The sequence below is a fragment of the Saccoglossus kowalevskii genome, chromosome 4 (genome assembly GCF_978046115.1).
Source record: "Saccoglossus kowalevskii chromosome 4, keSacKowa6.1, whole genome shotgun sequence".
NCBI classification, from domain to species: domain Eukaryota; kingdom Metazoa; phylum Hemichordata; class Enteropneusta; family Harrimaniidae; genus Saccoglossus; species Saccoglossus kowalevskii.
This window is the reverse complement of record NC_140644.1, coordinates 16,475,287-16,493,229: the sequence shown is the minus strand read 5'-3', so window position 1 is coordinate 16,493,229 and position 17,943 is coordinate 16,475,287. Positions and strand designations below refer to the sequence as shown.

The 17,943-nt window shown below is 36.2% G+C and overlaps 1 protein-coding gene across 1 annotated transcript; it reads right to left on the bottom strand.

Moving 5' to 3' along the window:
• Positions 1 to 10,860: 10,860 nt before the first annotated feature.
• Positions 10,861 to 17,360, bottom strand: LOC102807069 (uncharacterized). The gene is made up of 7 exons (XM_006819649.2): positions 17,201 to 17,360; positions 15,314 to 16,030; positions 14,533 to 14,748; positions 13,206 to 13,337; positions 12,690 to 13,082; positions 12,175 to 12,276; positions 10,861 to 11,329 (listed from the first exon to the last, which is right to left on the bottom strand). Exons 2-7 carry the CDS (start codon positions 16,023 to 16,025, stop codon positions 10,983 to 10,985), a joined length of 1,902 nt encoding a protein of 633 aa, XP_006819712.1. The 5' UTR covers positions 16,026 to 16,030; positions 17,201 to 17,360; the 3' UTR covers positions 10,861 to 10,982.
• Between the last annotated feature and the right edge of the window lie 583 nt (positions 17,361 to 17,943).

Genomic DNA, 17,943 nt, shown 5'->3' with positions numbered 1-17,943 from the left:
CCCCTGAACCTTTCATTATGTTCGAACATGTTCACTGCATGTTCAGCAGACAACTACGAAACACGGTAATACTTGTTCTGGTTTCTATGTGACGTATATTTCAAATTTATTTATTATGCAAATATTAATGTTTAAAATCTCTGAACCAAGTTTTCTGGGCTCTAATTTCAGTATTTTTTTGAAAGCCGCGTCATTTCGTAATATGCACCTGCAATAATCACGAGAGACCGTATAAATTACCTAACATAGTCAAGAAATGAGACTAGTACCATCTGTCAATTACCGCGGTGGAAGTAAATTACGTATCCATACAATGCATGTGAAAGCCTGATTGCACCTAGCTGCGGCTGGCATGTTGGATTATACATACCCAGTAATCTGTTTCGTCTTTCGTATATTTTTCAAACATACTTTTCTGATACATCAACACTCAACCCCAGTCAGTACAACACACATCAATATAATCCAATTATGACATAAAAATAAAACACCTCTTAAGGAAACATAGCTAAAGTTACATGATATGTATGTGTCAGAAGTTCATCATCATAACAGAACATGGTATGCAATAACAAACGATGCAAAAGCAAATACTATGTATCACAATCTTACTCAACATTATAAACAAAGAACACATTTATACCGATATATTTTTTTGTAAATATTAATATGTTGGTTGTAAGTTACGTAAGGAAGGCAGATTGTAGCAAGATTCATTAAAAATATTCACGGACAAAATTTTACATTCATATTTATATATGGCCTATTTATATTCGTAAAACATCCATTTGTATTTGTAAAATCTCCATTCGTATTTGTGAAAGCTCGGTTTGTATTTGTAAACTCTCCATTTGTATTCGTAATACAAATTTACATTTGGTTTTGTGAAATTTGCATTTATATTCGTAAAATCTTATTCATGATCATCTCTTTGTATAAAATGTGATCATAGAGGGTGCTCTTTGGTAGAAATATACATTTGTAAAACCTCCATTTATATTCGTCAACAAGTGAACACAGATGGCGCTCTTTGTTGTTATTGACTGGACATCAACACACACATGGATTCTATCCACATTATTAGTTATGAAAATGATCAGGAAATACTAGACGTACGAACATATTGATGTGTGTGATTCTGTGCTATCAAGGTAGAAGCCAACTCATGAATGCAAATAACCAGAATTTATTTATGTTACGTTTGAGTTTATTTTTATGTATTTATTATTTGTGTAATTTGTAGTTGGGGTTTTAGGCATATCGTTTGAAGTTTCGTAATTGTCAAACTTATGTTGAATATGCTCGTGAGAAATAGTCTCGGTTCGACAGGTGGTGTTCGTCCACCAAGGTTCAGGACAATTATGATGCGCTTAGAGAGCTTGTGTTGATGGAGGCGTTCAAACCCCGGGTTCAAACAATGTATACCAGGAAGCTTGAAGACGTATTTGAACGAACAAAAGGTGACTAAATTACGTCCGGCATCGGTTTTGGCTGAGTATTCGCTTACTCACAAAGACTTTGGGGTTAAAGTACAACCCAAATTGACTCCTAAAAAAGGGGGTAAGCCTGCCGACAGTTTTGGCGCCGAGGTTAATAAAAAGAAAGTGTCATCTTTTCCGGCCGATTCGGGTAGTCAAGCTCCTGGTATGTCTTGTGCTTATTGTAAAACGCCTGATCATTATATTTCTAAGTGGTAAAAATTTCCCAGTGTCTTTTAACGCTTGTGTGGCGTCGTCGCCTGAAAGTGTGGTGGATGTTGGGGTTGAGGGGCCTTTTCCCCTGATAGTTGGTGGCAGGAGTGGTGGTGTTGATGATGGATTTGGGTTTGAGGAAGAGGTTTCCAGTCAGTATGGTCCGTTTGTTACTGATGGGTTTGTGTCTTTGGATGGTACTACTGTGAAGCAGCCGATTAAGATTTTTACGTGACACGGGTGCGTCTCAGAGTTTAATTTCTGAGGCTGTACTGCCATTTTCTGGAGATTCTTATGATGGTGCAAACGTGCTTATTAGTGGGTGGAGTGTGGCGTAACCTCTACTCCATTGCACCGAGTGCATTTACAGTCTGAGTTGGTTACAGGCTTGGTTGTTGTGGGTGTGAGAAGTGTTTTACCAGTTAAGGGCGTTGCCATGTTGCTTGGTAACGACTTGGATGGTAGTAAAGTGGTGCCGGAGCTGTGTGTTGTCAAGACGCCGAGTTTTGAGTCTAGTACCGAGCGGTTGGTTGGTGAGTTCCCAGGAGTTTTTTCTGCCTGTGCTGTGGGACCCTCTGGGGTTTGTGCTGGCGGGCGTGGCGAGGTTGGTGACAGGAAGTGTAGTGGGTTTGAGGTTGTCGATTTGTCGGACACCTTTTTGGCGAAGGGCATTGATTGGATGGAAGAGTCTTCCCCTGCTGGTGTGGTCACACAGTCTCAGAGTTGTAAAGTCACGGATGATTCGTTTAATGATAAAATAGTAACAGGCACTGAGAAGTCAGAGCCATTTCATTTATCTTTCCGCTAAGTCGAAGTAGGTTGGTGGAAGAACAGAGTAAAGATCCGGAGATCCTTCATTTGGTGACACAAGTTCTGAATGAAACTGAGATAGAGGCTGAGCCTAGTGGTTATTATAAGAGGTCGGGTATCCTTATGAGAAAATGGAGGCCGCCCGATGCTCGGGTTGGTGATAGTTGGTTAGTGATAAATCAAATTGTTGTGCCCAAATCGTATCGTGCTGAAATCCTTGCACTCGCACATGACCATAAGTTGTCGGGTCATTTAGAGGTCACAAAAACCCTTGATCGAATAAAACGAAATTTTTTTTGCCCAAAATGAGACGAGATGTGGTAAAACATTGCAAAACTTGTCACCTGTGTCAGGTGGTTGGGAAGCCAAATCAGGTTATATCTAAGGCTCCCTTATACCCTATAACTGCTTTTGAGGAACCATTTTCTCGGGTAGTTATTGATTATGTGGGTCCGCTGCCTAAAACTAGGTCGGGTAACCAGTATTTGCTTACCATTATGTGTGCTTCTACTCGTTTTCCGGAGGCTATTCCTCTGAGAAAAATTATTACTCACAATATTGTTAGAGCGCTGGTTAGGTTCTTTACAACTTTCGGTCTACCTAGGTGTGTACAGTCGGACCAGGGAACTAATTTCATCTCTGCTGTGTTTAGACAGGTGTTCCAACGTTTGGGTATTACACACTGTATTTCTAGTGCGTATCACCCAGAGAGTCAGGGGGTGCTTGAGCGTTTTCATCAGACGTTGAAGTCAATGTTGCGAGCGTACTGTTTGGAACATTCACATGATTGGGATGAGGGGGTTTCTTTTCTGTTGTTCGCAGTACGTGAGGTTGTGCAAGAGTCGCTGGGCTTTAGCTCCTTTGACTTAGTGTTTGGTCATGTTGTTCGAGGACCTTTAAAGTTACTTAAAGAAAAGTTGCTCGAGGATAAAACTCCCACTAACCTTTTAAGTTATGTGTCTGAGTTTAAGACTAGGTTACATCAAGCTTTTGATATGGCTAGGGATAATTTGAAGGTTGCACAGTGCGGTATGAAGTCTTGGTATGATAAAAAGGTTAAGAAGAGATCTTTTGTGGTGGGAGATCAAGTTCTGGCCTTGTTTCCTGCTGTAGGTTCGTCCCTCCATGCCAGATATTATGGTCCTTTTCGGGTTGAGAGGATCAACGATTTGAATTATGTGGTCGCTACCCCTGAGCGGCGTAAATCTAAACAGTTGTGTCATGTTAACATGTTGAAATTATATTCAGAGAGATGTGGATAAACAGCAAGCGGTTGTTTGTGCACCTGCAGTTGCTTTGGAACCAGGTGAGGAAGTTCTTGATTCGCATGTTAGGTTAAAAAATTCACAGGTGTTGGCTAACTTAAATAAGAAGTTGCATCATCTTCCTTTATCTAACATGGTAGAGCTTAAGAGTTTAATTCTTGAATTTAGGATTTTATTCCCAGATGCTCCAGGACGAACCAATCTGGTTGAACATGATGTAGTGTTAGAGGAGGGGGTGAGACCTATCTGACAGCACCATTATAGAGTGAGCCCAGCTAAGTTGGAGTTAATGAGACAGGAAGTAGCTTATATGTTAGATAATGATATTATTGAGTTGTCTAATAGTGGTTGGAGTTCGCCATGTTTATTGGTGCCAAAGCCAGATGGTTCAGTTAGGTTTTGTACTGATTATAGAAAGGTGAACGAGGTTACTAAAACAGATTCTTTCCCCATCCCGTGTATTGATGATTGTATTGATCGGGTGGGCAATTCTAAATATCTTACGAAATTCGATTTGCTCAAGGGTTTTTGGCAAATTCCCTTGACAACCAGAGCTAAAGAAATCTCTGCGTTTGTTACTCCAGACAACTTGTATCAATATAAAGTCGCTCCTTTCGGAATGAAGAGCTCCCCAGCGTCCTTTCAGCGGTTAATAAACCGTGTTATTGTGGGTTTGGAGGGGGGTTTATGCTTATATTGACGATGTTCTGGTTGTGAGTGTTGAGTGGGCTGAACATTTGGCTAGCATACATGCTTTCTTTCAAAGTTGCTCTAGTGCTCAGTTGACGGTCAATTTGCATAAGAGCAATTTTTGTAGAGCCAAAGTTGTATATCTTGGTCATGAGATTGGGTGATAATTTTGTTAAAGGACCCAGACCCTGTTTGTATTAAAAAAAAAAAAAATTTTTTTTTTTCCTTTAGGGGAAAAGGTGTTACGTTTGAGTTTATTTTTATGTATTTATTATTTGTGTAATTTGTAGTTGGGGTTTTATTGAAATGTCATATTGTCCTCGGTCGCTTTATGTTGTGTTCTTTTGTCAATTTATCCCTATTTTGCATATTTATTTGTACTGAGTTAGGGAGTCTGCTTTGGCTATAAAAATCTTTTGTTTTACGTTGACGAGGTAGACTCCAAATAGACGGTGAACTGATAGCACTATAATTTTTACCAGTATCACTGACTGGTTTATCAGTTTATTAGGAAATGGGGATTGTTCTTGAACATTGTTAGCTGTCCGGTCTGGCTTGTGTTTTCGTTCTGGTGACGTGTTGGAAGAAGCTGGAAGAAGTCCACGTGTGAGCTGAAACTTGGTACGCTTCGACGGAGATGAATGAATGAAGATTGACACCACCTGGGAGTCGTGACAAAAGTTCGAAGACGACGGAGTGACAGGCCAGCACAGAACGAACTCTTTGATTTGATAAGTATTGTTAATTATGACTGTTTGTTCTTTTTGCCGTTTTTTAACGGAAGTCTATATTAGATGCATGTTACTGCTAGCATTTTTGTTTGAGGTGTGGTGTAGCACACAAAGTTATGTGACATTTCAATAGGCCATTGAAAATATACTACCGTACTATCTTGCACACTGCTTGCGTTTGGGCGTTTTATTTGTTATACGAGTCGAGTACCAGCGTCTGAACATAACAATTTATTTTGTAATAAATTGTATTTCCGGGCAATATTAGGATATACATTGCGGTGAATGATGGCATACTTTTTCTCGACCTATATTACTTAAAAATATGGGTTTTAAAAAGTATCAAAAAATGCATTTTTTCATTCCATTGTGCTCTATGGAATTGTTCTTAAAATAGGATTTTTTAAAAAAATACCAGGACAAATTCCTCAAAATACATCACTGTAACACACAAAAAAATGCTACTTTCATGATTTTAATAATGAACCAATGAACATTGTCATTATGAGTAGGCTTCTCCATAGTACGCTATCGTCCAGACGACAGGCAGCATTATTTACAAACCAATTATAAACAGAAACTAACATTAACATTCAAGCCTGGCCTACTCTCTCGCAAGTCCCTACTCTCCCAGCGAGTTGTAACAGTGAAATGACTTTACAATACAGAATGAATGATACAAAATATGGCAAGTAAACATAGGAAAATTACATCTAAAATTAAAAATGATTAATTTTTGTATTTACATATTTGTTTGATGTATAGTTTTAGAACAATTCTTCAAAGTATTGGGGCAGCCAATTTGCAAACTAGCGAATTGGCTAACTGCTTGGGTCTTGAATGAACAGCTGGTTTTTGAATCTCACTGGGTCCGACTTGTGGCTACACCCCACTCTGGTCTGGACGAGTTTCTATTGCGGCAGGAGATCGGACATAGAATGTTTTAACGGAGCCTGGCACATTTCTGGGATCCCCCGTTTTTGAAGGATGATTTGCTGTATTACGCGAGACATGATAATGTAAAAGTGGTTTACATTTACTAAATTGCTTGATTGATATTGATATGGGGCAGCCATCTTGAACAGGGCTTGAAACAAAATAGAGACAAATCGAGAGAAAAATAACGAACTTCAGTCAACCACTAATAACATTCGAGGAGCATAGAACATTTTGCCCAGGGTTATTTTAAACAGAAATCCCCATTCAAAATTAAGGCCGTCGCTGATTAGCTCCTGAAAGTGTGACGACCGTCCCTTCGTTGTTTTCATAATGGGTCTGAAAAGCGGGGGTTTCACTCAGCAGAGGAACCTTTTATCGTATAAATTGCAGCAAGTCAGTATAATTTAGTTGTTCTTTTCCAATCAGAGCCAGCGAGATTCAAAAGCAAAACGAGAGTCAAAATCCAAGCTGTCAGCTATAGAAGTGCATGTAACCCAAAAGTTGCACATATCAATCTCGCAATCGAATTAACCTCCAATCTGAAGGCTAAATCCGAATTAAAAAAAATTTATAAGAATTCCCAATTGAACAAAATAACTATGCAGTGCTGATTAACTCCAGCTAATGTTCATTACAACATACTGACCCACAATCGATTATCCGTTATGGTTTTTAAAACTACTAGTTCATATTTTTTAAAGCCTGGATACAGAGGAATGAATCAAGCATACTAGGTAGTCCTCTGCTTACATGGATGTCACATAACATTCTAATTGCTGTTTCCAGAAAATACTGCAAGTTATCACATGAGTGTCACTCATTAAAACACAGAAATGGGTCCCTGTTTATCACTGCACATATGCGAATATGATACTGCTCTCTGAAATCAGGATATTAAAGTATCAAATTTGGTCGCCTTCCTTACTGAAGATTTTCACTTTTGTATTAGATCCGTATATGTAACAGAGTTATTGACATACAAACTAAGTGTGTCCAAACTAAATGGTAAACACAATATATAAGAAAAAAGGTGAGCTACTTAATGCCAACTTAATGAAAAAACACAAATTGGTTATAAGTACTTCCAGGTTAAGTAAATGTTATCCAAAATATATCCATATGTTTCACCATCATAAAAAACAAATTACTAGGACTATATCGGTAAATTCATTAATAAATTATCAGTTGAAATTATTTCATGATCATTCAATTATTTTACTTTTCAATATTACATTAATGATCATTATTATACATCTGTCATCGCAAATCCATAAGTTACAGCGTACCGTAATTTTGCGGTATTTTACGGGGTATTTTCATACTACCATATTAGGAAATGCGAATTCCAAATATGGAATGATTACGTGCGTAAGCGTCCTCTTATAATAATCAAAGAAAGCTTAGAAAGAACTCCCATGTGCTGAGAGTATTGGAGACACATTAAATATAATTTGAAATTACTTAGCTGAAAACTAATTATGCAAATCAGAAAATTAATATGACCAGATTTGAGTGTAAAACTAATGAGGTCTGCGCAATGTAACAGAAAATCTATGTCTCCAAGTTTAATTGAAATGTGATTAGAACCAAAAATCCAAAAAATTATGAATTATTATGCTTATTAGGGAATTAATATGAACAGATTTTTACCCCAAACTAATTAGGTTTGTACATTGTCCTAGAGCATCTTTGTACTAAGTTTCATTGAAATGGAATAATTATTACCGTGAAAACTCCAAAATTTCGACCCCTCTAAAAATTCGAACGCCTATTTATTTGCCGGGTTTCGTTGTTTTATTTACCTCCAAATTTTCGACTCCACTAAAAATTGCCGACTCATTCTTATTCGAAAATTGCGACCAGTTTTAGTTTTCCCCCAAACGAAAAAAAACCGATGTGAGCGTTCAAACGGGACCTTCCTCGAAGGCATGAATCCGGGTTTCTGATTGACTGAGAGATTTTTATTTTATTGGTAACGAAAATATATTCTAAATAAACGAAGTTTCAAATAAAAACGAACACAAAAATCTCGGCATGCTGCGTTTCTGAATTGTTGATTATTACTGTACTCAGTAGTGATTATAATAATGTACACAAAATAAATTTGTTGAATGGTTATGAAATACAAATAAAAGTCAACTTAGTTTCATCGTAAGCGAATGATTCCGGTCTCGTATAAACGTTTGATGCTGTAGGATATCCGCCATGTTCTCTTAGGTCAAATAGGTCAAATCGCTAATTAACCAATCAAAAAGCTGGATGATGCCAACGTGTTCAAATTACCATAGCTTATTTAAATAGATTGATGTTGTAGTACGATATTTTGGCTTGGATTTTGATGCGAAAACGGCATGATTTTTTTAAATAAAAAAATTAGTTGTTTTTAAAAAATAAACTGGTCATCTGAAGAATAATTTAACATTGTTCACAGTGATAACAGCTCATTCTCGAAAAGAAGCTTACCCGCTCACGCTAGTCACGATAAAAATCATACACGTGTACTCTTGAATAGACAAACGTCAATGACTACGGTAAAACTTAGACTCTATTTTAGCCGGCAGGATTGATTGAAATGTCCGAAAAATGACGCCAAAATACACCTTAAAAGTCCCATTTTATTTTTTAATCCAAGGGCGAATTTACGGCAGAATTTGGTCCCTCAAATAACGGACACGTGAGCTTTGATTCTAACCGGATACATTGCACTGGGTCGGGGAGATAGTTTGCTAAACTTCCATGCATCTTTTGTCCAATGGGTACCTGTACTTCGAACATTCGCAAGTTTTTCTAGGTAGTGCGAGACAGCTTTGTCTTTTGACCTATTAGTTTTGTGCTGACCTCTTCTCCGCGTCTTGATGTTTTGTTTTGCTTGTCATAATACTCACTGATTGATGACTTTGTTTAGATTTTGAGTTACAACTCGGCCACGACCTTTGCTTTTACCGTGAAACATGAGGAAGTTTACGTCAATTGACGGACATTGCATTTTTTAAAAACTAATGAAGCACACTGTCTATCATCCCCATTTTTTCATTTGCTGATTTCTATTCTGAAAAATTCGACCGTCCGAAAATGCACCTTAATTTTGACTCTAAAAACACGTCACATATCTAACACCAATTATTTAAAACCGGTCGAAATTTTGGAGTTTTTACGGTACTTTAGATATCAGTGTGAAAGCTTAAAATTGGTTAATTATGCAAATTAGGTAATTAATATGTACAGATTTTAACCCACAATTATTCAGGTCTGTCTATTGTCCTACAGCATCCATGTACATTCATTGATATGTGATGTATAGTACCTGAGATATCAGTGTGAAAGTTGGTTAATTATGCAAATTAGGTGATTAATATGCACAAATATTTACGGGAAACTAATTGGGTCTGCATAATTCTAGATTCATTGAAATGTGATGATTAGTACTTTAGATATCAGTAGAAAAGCTGAAAATTAATTATGCAAATTAGGTAATTAATATGCACAATTATTTACCCTAAAACTAATCAGGTCTCTGCATAGTCCTAAAGGATCTATGTACCAAGTTTCATTGAAATGCGATGATTAGTACTTGAGATACCCGTGGAAAAGCTGAAAATTAACTAATTATGCAAATTAGGTGATTAATATGCACAAATATTTATCGAAAACAATCAATCTCTGCATAGTCCTTGAGTATGTAAGTACCAAGTTTCATTGAAATGTAATGCTAACTACTTATATCAAATGCTGAAAATTAATTAATTATGCAAATTAGGTAATTAATATGTACTGATATTACCATAAAAACTATCAAGTCTGTGCAGTGTCGTATGACATCTATGTACCAAGTTTCATTGAAATGTGATGATTAGTACTTGAGATATCAGTGGAAAAACCGAAAATTGACTAATCATTATGCAAATTAGGTAATTAGTATCCACGGATTATTACCAAAAACTAATCAAAACCTAGCATGAGTTCAGAGCATCTATGTACCAAGTTTCATCAAAATCCAATGAGTGGTTGTTTAGATATCAGTGGAACAGTCATGGAACCACTAAAAAATAGCTAATTATCATGCAAATTAGGTAATTAATATGCACGGATTTTTACCAAAAATTAATCAAATCTGCGCATATGTTCAGAGCATCTATGTACCAAGTTTCATCAAAATCCAATGAGTGGTTCTTTAGATATCAGTGGAACAGTCATAGAACAGCTAAAAATTAGCTAATTATCATGCAAATTAGGTAATTAACGAGCATGGATTTTTACCAAAACCTAATCAAATCTGCGCATTGGCCCAGAGCATCTATGCACCAAGTTTCATCAAAAACCGATGTATGGTTCTTGAGATAGCAGTGGAACAGTCGGACACACATACACACACATACACACATACACACATACACACACACATACAGACACACATACAGACACACTAACTGCAAAGACTCCCATTTTGTGCTTCGCACATGGGAGTCAAAAACAAACATGGCAGCCACCAGGGTTTGACAGGACTCCATACAAAGAAGCTCGTTGATTCTGTTCTAAACTTTTTAGATTTCGGCATTTCCATGATGTATTCTTGGTAGGAAAAGATGTATAATAATAAGGTTATTACGAAGATACCTCAAAGTATGTGCTCAGACAGTATGCTATTGACCTTCGCTGCGCGCCGGTCGATACTGCCGCTGTACTGTCTTCGTGCATACTTTGAGGTATCTTCGTAATAACCTTATAGTATTTACATTATTAGTTCACAAGTTTACCAACGTGGCTTTAATTCATTCACCCTCTAACCCCAATAACGAATACATTTTGCTCAAACATAATCCTGATGGTATTTATAGTGTATCATGTGGAACGATGGTTCATTGCACAAATGATGAGTAATACTGTTTACAAGCAATGCATTCAGAATGCCATTTAGATATATCAAGCACTGCCTCATGACATTCTATATTTTTTTCACATAAAACTGATACTATTTTTACAACCTTTGTTAAAGGTGCCTTAGATTTTACTTGTTCAAACACGTATCTAAAAGAGTCTTCTTTGTGTGCGAATAGTATAAAGGTGACTTCCCTGTCCTCTATTTTAAAACGATCGGCAATCAGGCGTACTTTGTCTTGGCGTGGCGAAATCAGTTGGTTGAGACCAAACATCAAATCCTGATTGTTCATCATGTCTTGTATGGTTTTCTCACATTTGGACGACACTGAAAAAAAACAAATTGATACTACATGTCAGTGATGTAAAGAGTAGTAATATACATCTGTCACCGTAACGTCATAAGTTACAGCATGCCGTCATTTTACGGGGTATTTTCATCCTACCATAAAAGGAAATGTGAATTCCAAATGTGGAATGATTACTTAGAGGTATCCTTGTAATAACGTCATATTATCCTGGCATGTACAACACATGTACACACTGTAGGCAAGCACACATTGGTAGCTGGAACATTCTCCGATTCTCGGACATTTATCTCTGAAGAATTGTATCTATAATCATCAAACATCGCCCCAGTATTTAACAAAAAAAAGGTGAATGTGCTGAGAATAACAGTAATGAACATTCATGTATGCTAGTTAAGTTGTAAGAAAAAAATAACATGTTTTGGCATTTATTTTGGTAATAATCTTTTCAATCTTTACATTTAAGCTACCACACAACAAATTTTGACCATACAGCAAGAATACACTATAACTATTCCACTAATTTCACAACTGCGTGTACAGAATCTGTGAATGATACTCATCAAAACATGATTAGTTCTATGTCAAAGTTTACCCGAAATATTAATACAGTACAACTAATATTGGCACCATCTAGTGGCGAAGTCATCATTCTGTGCCATAATTGGAAATTAAGTAAAGCGTTGCAATTGAAAGTCATCAGTATGTTGCTGCACAACAAAACATAGTTGAGTTGTCATTTTCAAAAATGTTATCGGTACTTCATCACTAGAGGGCGCTTTTTACAAGAAAGTGTGTATAGTCAGTTATGTCAATGTAAAATATTAATCAACTCTCGATTTAAATTATATAGTGGATTACTTACAGTTGTGTGCAGAAATGGGACCTTGGCAGGGGGCTACAATAATTTTCTCTGCAGCTGGAATGTTCAAACCTTTGAAGAATGAGGTCATGTCCACACCTTTATCTGTAATATTGAAACAAAATATAGCAATATATTTTTGGAACTGATTCATCAGTACTGTATGATTGATTCTACATATCAGAGTATGTTATTCCTACAATTAGTGTCACTATATTCCACTTTTGCTGTTTTTTGATATTAAATTGCACTTCGTAAACAAAATTACAATGGAATAGTTTGCACTTTCAGACCAAATCGGGCATTGAATAGCATAAATATACTGTATTCGCTGAAGGAGTGGTTTAGTGAAAATAAAAATACACCTGTTTTCCTATATTTTACATTCAACTCGTCAAAAATCACTGAAATTACAGTAAATTCCATGAAAAACACACAAAAACTCTTTTCAGCGAAAATATTAAATTCACCCAAAATAAAGTATTTTACAGAGGTCAAACTAATCATAGCACACTTACCGTAAAAGTTTTTGCCTTTCACATATGGATATGTGTTCAATTTTTGTTGCTCTGTGCAATCAGATATAGTTGGGGTGTTATTTTTGATGCATGTTGCAATCTTCATTGCCACCTTGTCTGTAACTTCATCAGCCAACTTCATATGGACTTCTGGATCAATTTTTGGAGTGATTGGCACTTGTGAACCGCCATCATCTGTGTTTCCAATTGCTGAAGCACTGCTGAATAAATCATGGCAACCAACAGATTCCATCTTTGTCTCATCTGTCAAGTTTTCAAACTCATTTGATTTGTCTTCCATGTGGGAAACACCTGGGGGTGATACTGTTGCTGGAATGTCATCACTTGGTCCATCATGGTGTGTAGTGTGGTCACCATGAGAAAACTGACAATCTACAAAATTATTATAAAGTCACATGAGTGTTATTGCTCTAATATTCTTTAAAAGTGTTTTTTTTTTCTTCTTCTGATTGAGAGCTAATATCAACATTTTTTATGGGGGGGGGGGGGACACACCTGCAAGTGTAGCAGCATGTCTGCTATCACCAGCTGTTTTTCTTGCATTACTATTATCTTCATCTGCATTATGGTCATCTTCTTCATGATTCGGGTCAACATCATGTTTTTCATCCATAGATTGGCTGGGTCCTGGAGAAGAGAAATTAAATGTGTTATTTCAGAGTGATATTCAACACCGGTCCACATGTCGTGAAACAAAATAGAAATTTTAACTTTGCTTCTCATCTAAGTATTAATAGTCAAATTGCAAGAGGTGGAATTGTATGTAAGGCCCAAAAAACAACAACAAAAACTTATGTTGACCTCAAGTCGTAAAATTAAAAAATTGGGTTGGTCGTTCGGATTTTTTTTTTACCAGAGAAATACAGATCAACCCGAGGTTCAAAGTCGCTACTTATCCCCCCGGGGAACCTGGGGATCAAACAGCGATTCAAGATCGTTAATTTTTAGAGGAACACCTTTTTACTGCTTAAAATGGTGAGTTTTTAATATTTGGGCCTATTTAAAAAAAACGCGACCCGATATTTCAATTTTGTAATATGTAATGTAACAGCTACACTCTCTTTTCACTCTCTATATCACATAGCTATGGGGCAAATAATCTATTGGCTTGCTCAGATGCAGTCTCAATTGTTGATATGTTTACTATGGCCTGTTTCAAATTCAAAAACATGCAACTTAAAATGTTTGATCATCCACACTAAATTCGCATAAATTATGTGGTAATAAAACATTTCGTCTGGTGGAAAAAAAGTTATGGAAACAAAAGAAATGGAATATTGTATATGTAGTAAAAATAGCACTATCGAATTGTTTCGGGTGAAGTGGGGTAACTTTACCTAATGTTGGTTTGTGCATCTTACAATTCGTAAACTTAATATATAATTGGACTTGGTAATCTTCATTTTTCATTTTTTTTGTAAATTACTGTTTATTTTTGTATTTATTTATTTTGTTTATGAGTAATTAAAAAACAAAAAAAAATAAAAACAAAACAATGAATGTGAAATTTATATTATTATTGTTATCGAGGAATTAAATTGCATTTTATTGACTATATGAAAATACATGAATTAGAAGTGAATATGTAAATTTGAATTTGTATTCTGAACGTGTTTCATTATAGGGTTTTTGGTACCTGTTACACACTCGTTCAAACATGCACATGCAAATTTTGGTTGCAATGGTCAATCGCAGCATGCATCTTACTGCATTTAACATTAAAATCATGTTGATTTATACAAGCACACAAGAGATGTAAATATGTATTTTTCAATTCAAGTTGAATCCATTGAATGTGTTATCCCTCATGTCATGTACTTACTTGGTATGACAGCGAGTTCAACCTCACCAGCTGACCTTCCGCCACCATCACATATTGCAGTCCATTCATAAATTCCACAATGATGTAAATCTACATGTGGTATATTATAATCTGGCAGCCTTGTGACTACCTTATTCTCTTGTTTGTGGTACCATGTGACACTATTGACCTGGTATTCAGCATGCTTTGAGGCAAGGGAAAACTTCACTTGGTCCCCTATCATATGTGAAACAAAATTATTAATTACTATTATGGTATTAGTGAAGTATTATACTTTTTTAAAAATTATAATTCATTGGTGGTTGTAAAATTGCATGTTGTCCTATACTGTTGAATACTTTATTTTTGCTTGGAATTGATTTTCGCTGAAGAAATGACTCAGTGAAAATAAAATCCAGCGAATATACCATTTTCCCTATATTTTACATTCAACTTGTCAAAAATCAGTGAAAATAAATTCCATACAAAGCACCAAAAATGTCTTTTCACCGAAAATTTCAGCTAAAATAAAGTATTTTACAGTATCTATAATAAATTATTTGTCATAATTCAGCGTCCAGTGATTGCTGGCCATCCTCTAGCAAAATGAATTTCCAATCACTACCCAGTTACAGATTTTGAAATGCTGATGTTATGGCTTATACACTAAATATTTAGGAGTGTGTGTCCCATCTCAGTGCTTTTGTATGTTGGTGGCACAGGTAAATTTGGTATATATATATGCACGAGTGTTCGGAAAAGAGGATATATTCTCAGACAATATTTATATACCGGTACATACCAACATATGCAGGATTTGGTTGCACTGACACATTGAAAAACTTCTCATCCACAGAGTGTGGTATTGGTGAATGAATATCCACTAAACTAGGAGTAGGTTTAACATTTGGTTCCAAATGGGCCCTACATCTGTTACTACCAAGCCGTGGATCTGGTTCATTGTCAGCAGACTTGTGATCCTCAGCAGACTCAATTTCACCAGGCTGCGTATTCCTGGGTTCTGCAACATCAGATGGTTGTGTTTCTAGACCATTGCCACTGGGCTGGTGAATGTCATTAGACTCACTGTGACCGGGCGGATGCGATCCAGGTACAGAGTGACCAGGCGGATGTGGTCCAGGTACAGAGTGACCAGGCAGATGTGGTCCAGGCACAGAGTGACCAGGCGAATGTGGTCCAGGTACAGAGTGTCCAGGCGGATGTGGTCCAGGTACAGAGTGACCAGGCAGATGTGGTCCAGGCACAGAGTGACCAGGCGAATGTGGTCCAGGTACAGAGTGACCAGGCGGATGTGGTCCAGGTACAGAGTGACCAGGCGGATGTGGTGCAGGTCCAGGCACATCAGAGGATGGTGATTCTGAGTTATTATTCCCATTTTGTGTATGTTGTTGTTGGTTTGTATTCTGGCTTGGGACACGTACACCATTGAATATTATTGAATTTGAATAGTTATTAATAGTGCAGTTTTCTACTTTGTTAAAAATGATAGACATGTTTTCTGAAAACAAAACAAAATGTTTCTGTCAATTATTTTCATGTTTAAATTCAACATTTATCTCATGTCAAACAGAAAGAATATTTTATTGTGTAAAATTTTAACCATTTGAATACAATAGTTTTCCGGGCACTTATTTTCAGTTCGTCTTTTCACAAATTTGTATGTCTTTTTGTTAAATTCAAAATTACTTTTGTGTGGTATGTTATAGTTTCACAGATTTTGATCAACAATGTTTGAAAAAAAAATTTTGGGTTTAATTTTGAACAGCATTATTTGTTAAAATTGAAAAAATGAAATTGAAAAAATAATGGAAATAAAAACAATGCATGGAACAATAACAGAAAAGAAATTGTAGTCGCCTACATTTTGAGAAAGATATTTCACAATGCAAAAAACAAAAAGGCACTAAATATTCATCCTGGAAACAAACAAATTATTACAAAAAATAGTTTGTTTTTTTTGCCATCTGGGTGAAATTAGTGCAAATATTAAATGATTTATAGTTATTTAGTATTGTTGCGTAATTGTTATACTAATATTTCATTTTATTTCATTATTGTTTTTTACATCGTCACAACTTTTACTATTGATTTATTGCTTAATTATTATATGATTTTGAATTAAATATTTGTTTTAGTAAAAGTAAGCGTTATTATTTGATCATGATTGACATGCAATGGATGACTCAGATAGGTACTAGACAAACCATATTAAATTGTAAACTTTCTTGGTACACTTGACGTTTTCATCATTGTGTAATTATTATACAATTATTGTTTCATAATTTGATTGCGTTATCATTATTATGTAATATATTATAATTATGTAATTATTGAACCATTATGTTTCATTATTTTATTATGTTTACATTATTATACCATTATTTTTTTTTCAGTATTTCAGTACTAATCTCACCAACGCTCAACTTGGAGTTATTAATGGTCCATCCAATCCCCAGGTGACCTTCACATTTGTCACAGACGTCATACCGAGTTCCGAGTTCTATGTGAAACCCAAGGAAGCTTTCAGCATGCCACCCGTCACTTGGGCAACTTTTTTGACGTGTGTGAAAATCACAATGACGGAAAAATAGTTGTTCGACCATGAGTTCCCTCTATGAATCATACAGTACTACTATTACAGATCCTGAGTTCAAATTTTGTAACTTACCGTTTTTGACTTCTTTATCTGTTTATCAATAATTCAGTTGCTTGTTGGTTCATGCGTTGCTCGTCTTGGAATAAAAGATGGACTATTACATTAAAAACTGAGTTTATTTTCCAATGTCGGGCAACTTCGAATGTTGGGGACTCCCCCCCTCCCATCACGTGACACATGAAGCGTCCTCTAACGCATGTTATAAAACATACGCTGGTGGCGCTTTACCAAATTTGCTACGTGAACTTTTTATTTTACTACATGTACAAGACACATCGCGATGAGCGTCTTTTGCGGTCAGTAATATTTACGAACATTTTTGTTCACTATTGGCGATCCGTTCTGCTAGGATTGCCCTTAAAATCAATTTTGTGTTTCTGAGTGTGTGGTTTCCGGTGTTTTCACGTATTAATTCTTCTGTGATTGTTTTGGCTTAGCCTATTTCCCTCAAACTTGACAGGCAGGTCACACCATCACCCATGGAGCATCACCCTAGTTATTAGGTAAAATCTGAAGAAAAAAATTGGCCTATCGTTGCCATAGTAACCGCCAAAAAAATGGATAGCTTCGTGCTAAATGAATCTCCTCCTACAAATTTAAGATAAAACTCTTCAGACATAGCTCATTCTACTCAGCTTGAGTGTGGGCACTAAGTTACTATTTGAATTTTTGATATCTGTTTTCATTACCGACAAATTTGACTCTTCTGTGATTTTTTTGGCTGGACCGTTTGGTTCAAACTTGGCGGGCAAGTC

Bases quoted from the DNA above. Each gene is read 5' to 3' on its own strand.
- LOC102807069 (XM_006819649.2), bottom strand. From the start codon at position 16,025: ATGTCTATCATTTTTAACAAAGTAGAAAACTGCACTATTAATAACTAT. The intron at 14,749-15,313 runs GTATGTACCGGT...CACATATGATAG, and splicing joins ACCAAATCCTGCATATGTTG to GGGACCAAGTGAAGTTTTCC. The intron at 13,338-14,532 runs GTAAGTACATGA...TCTCTTCTCCAG, and splicing joins TGAACTCGCTGTCATACCAA to GACCCAGCCAATCTATGGAT.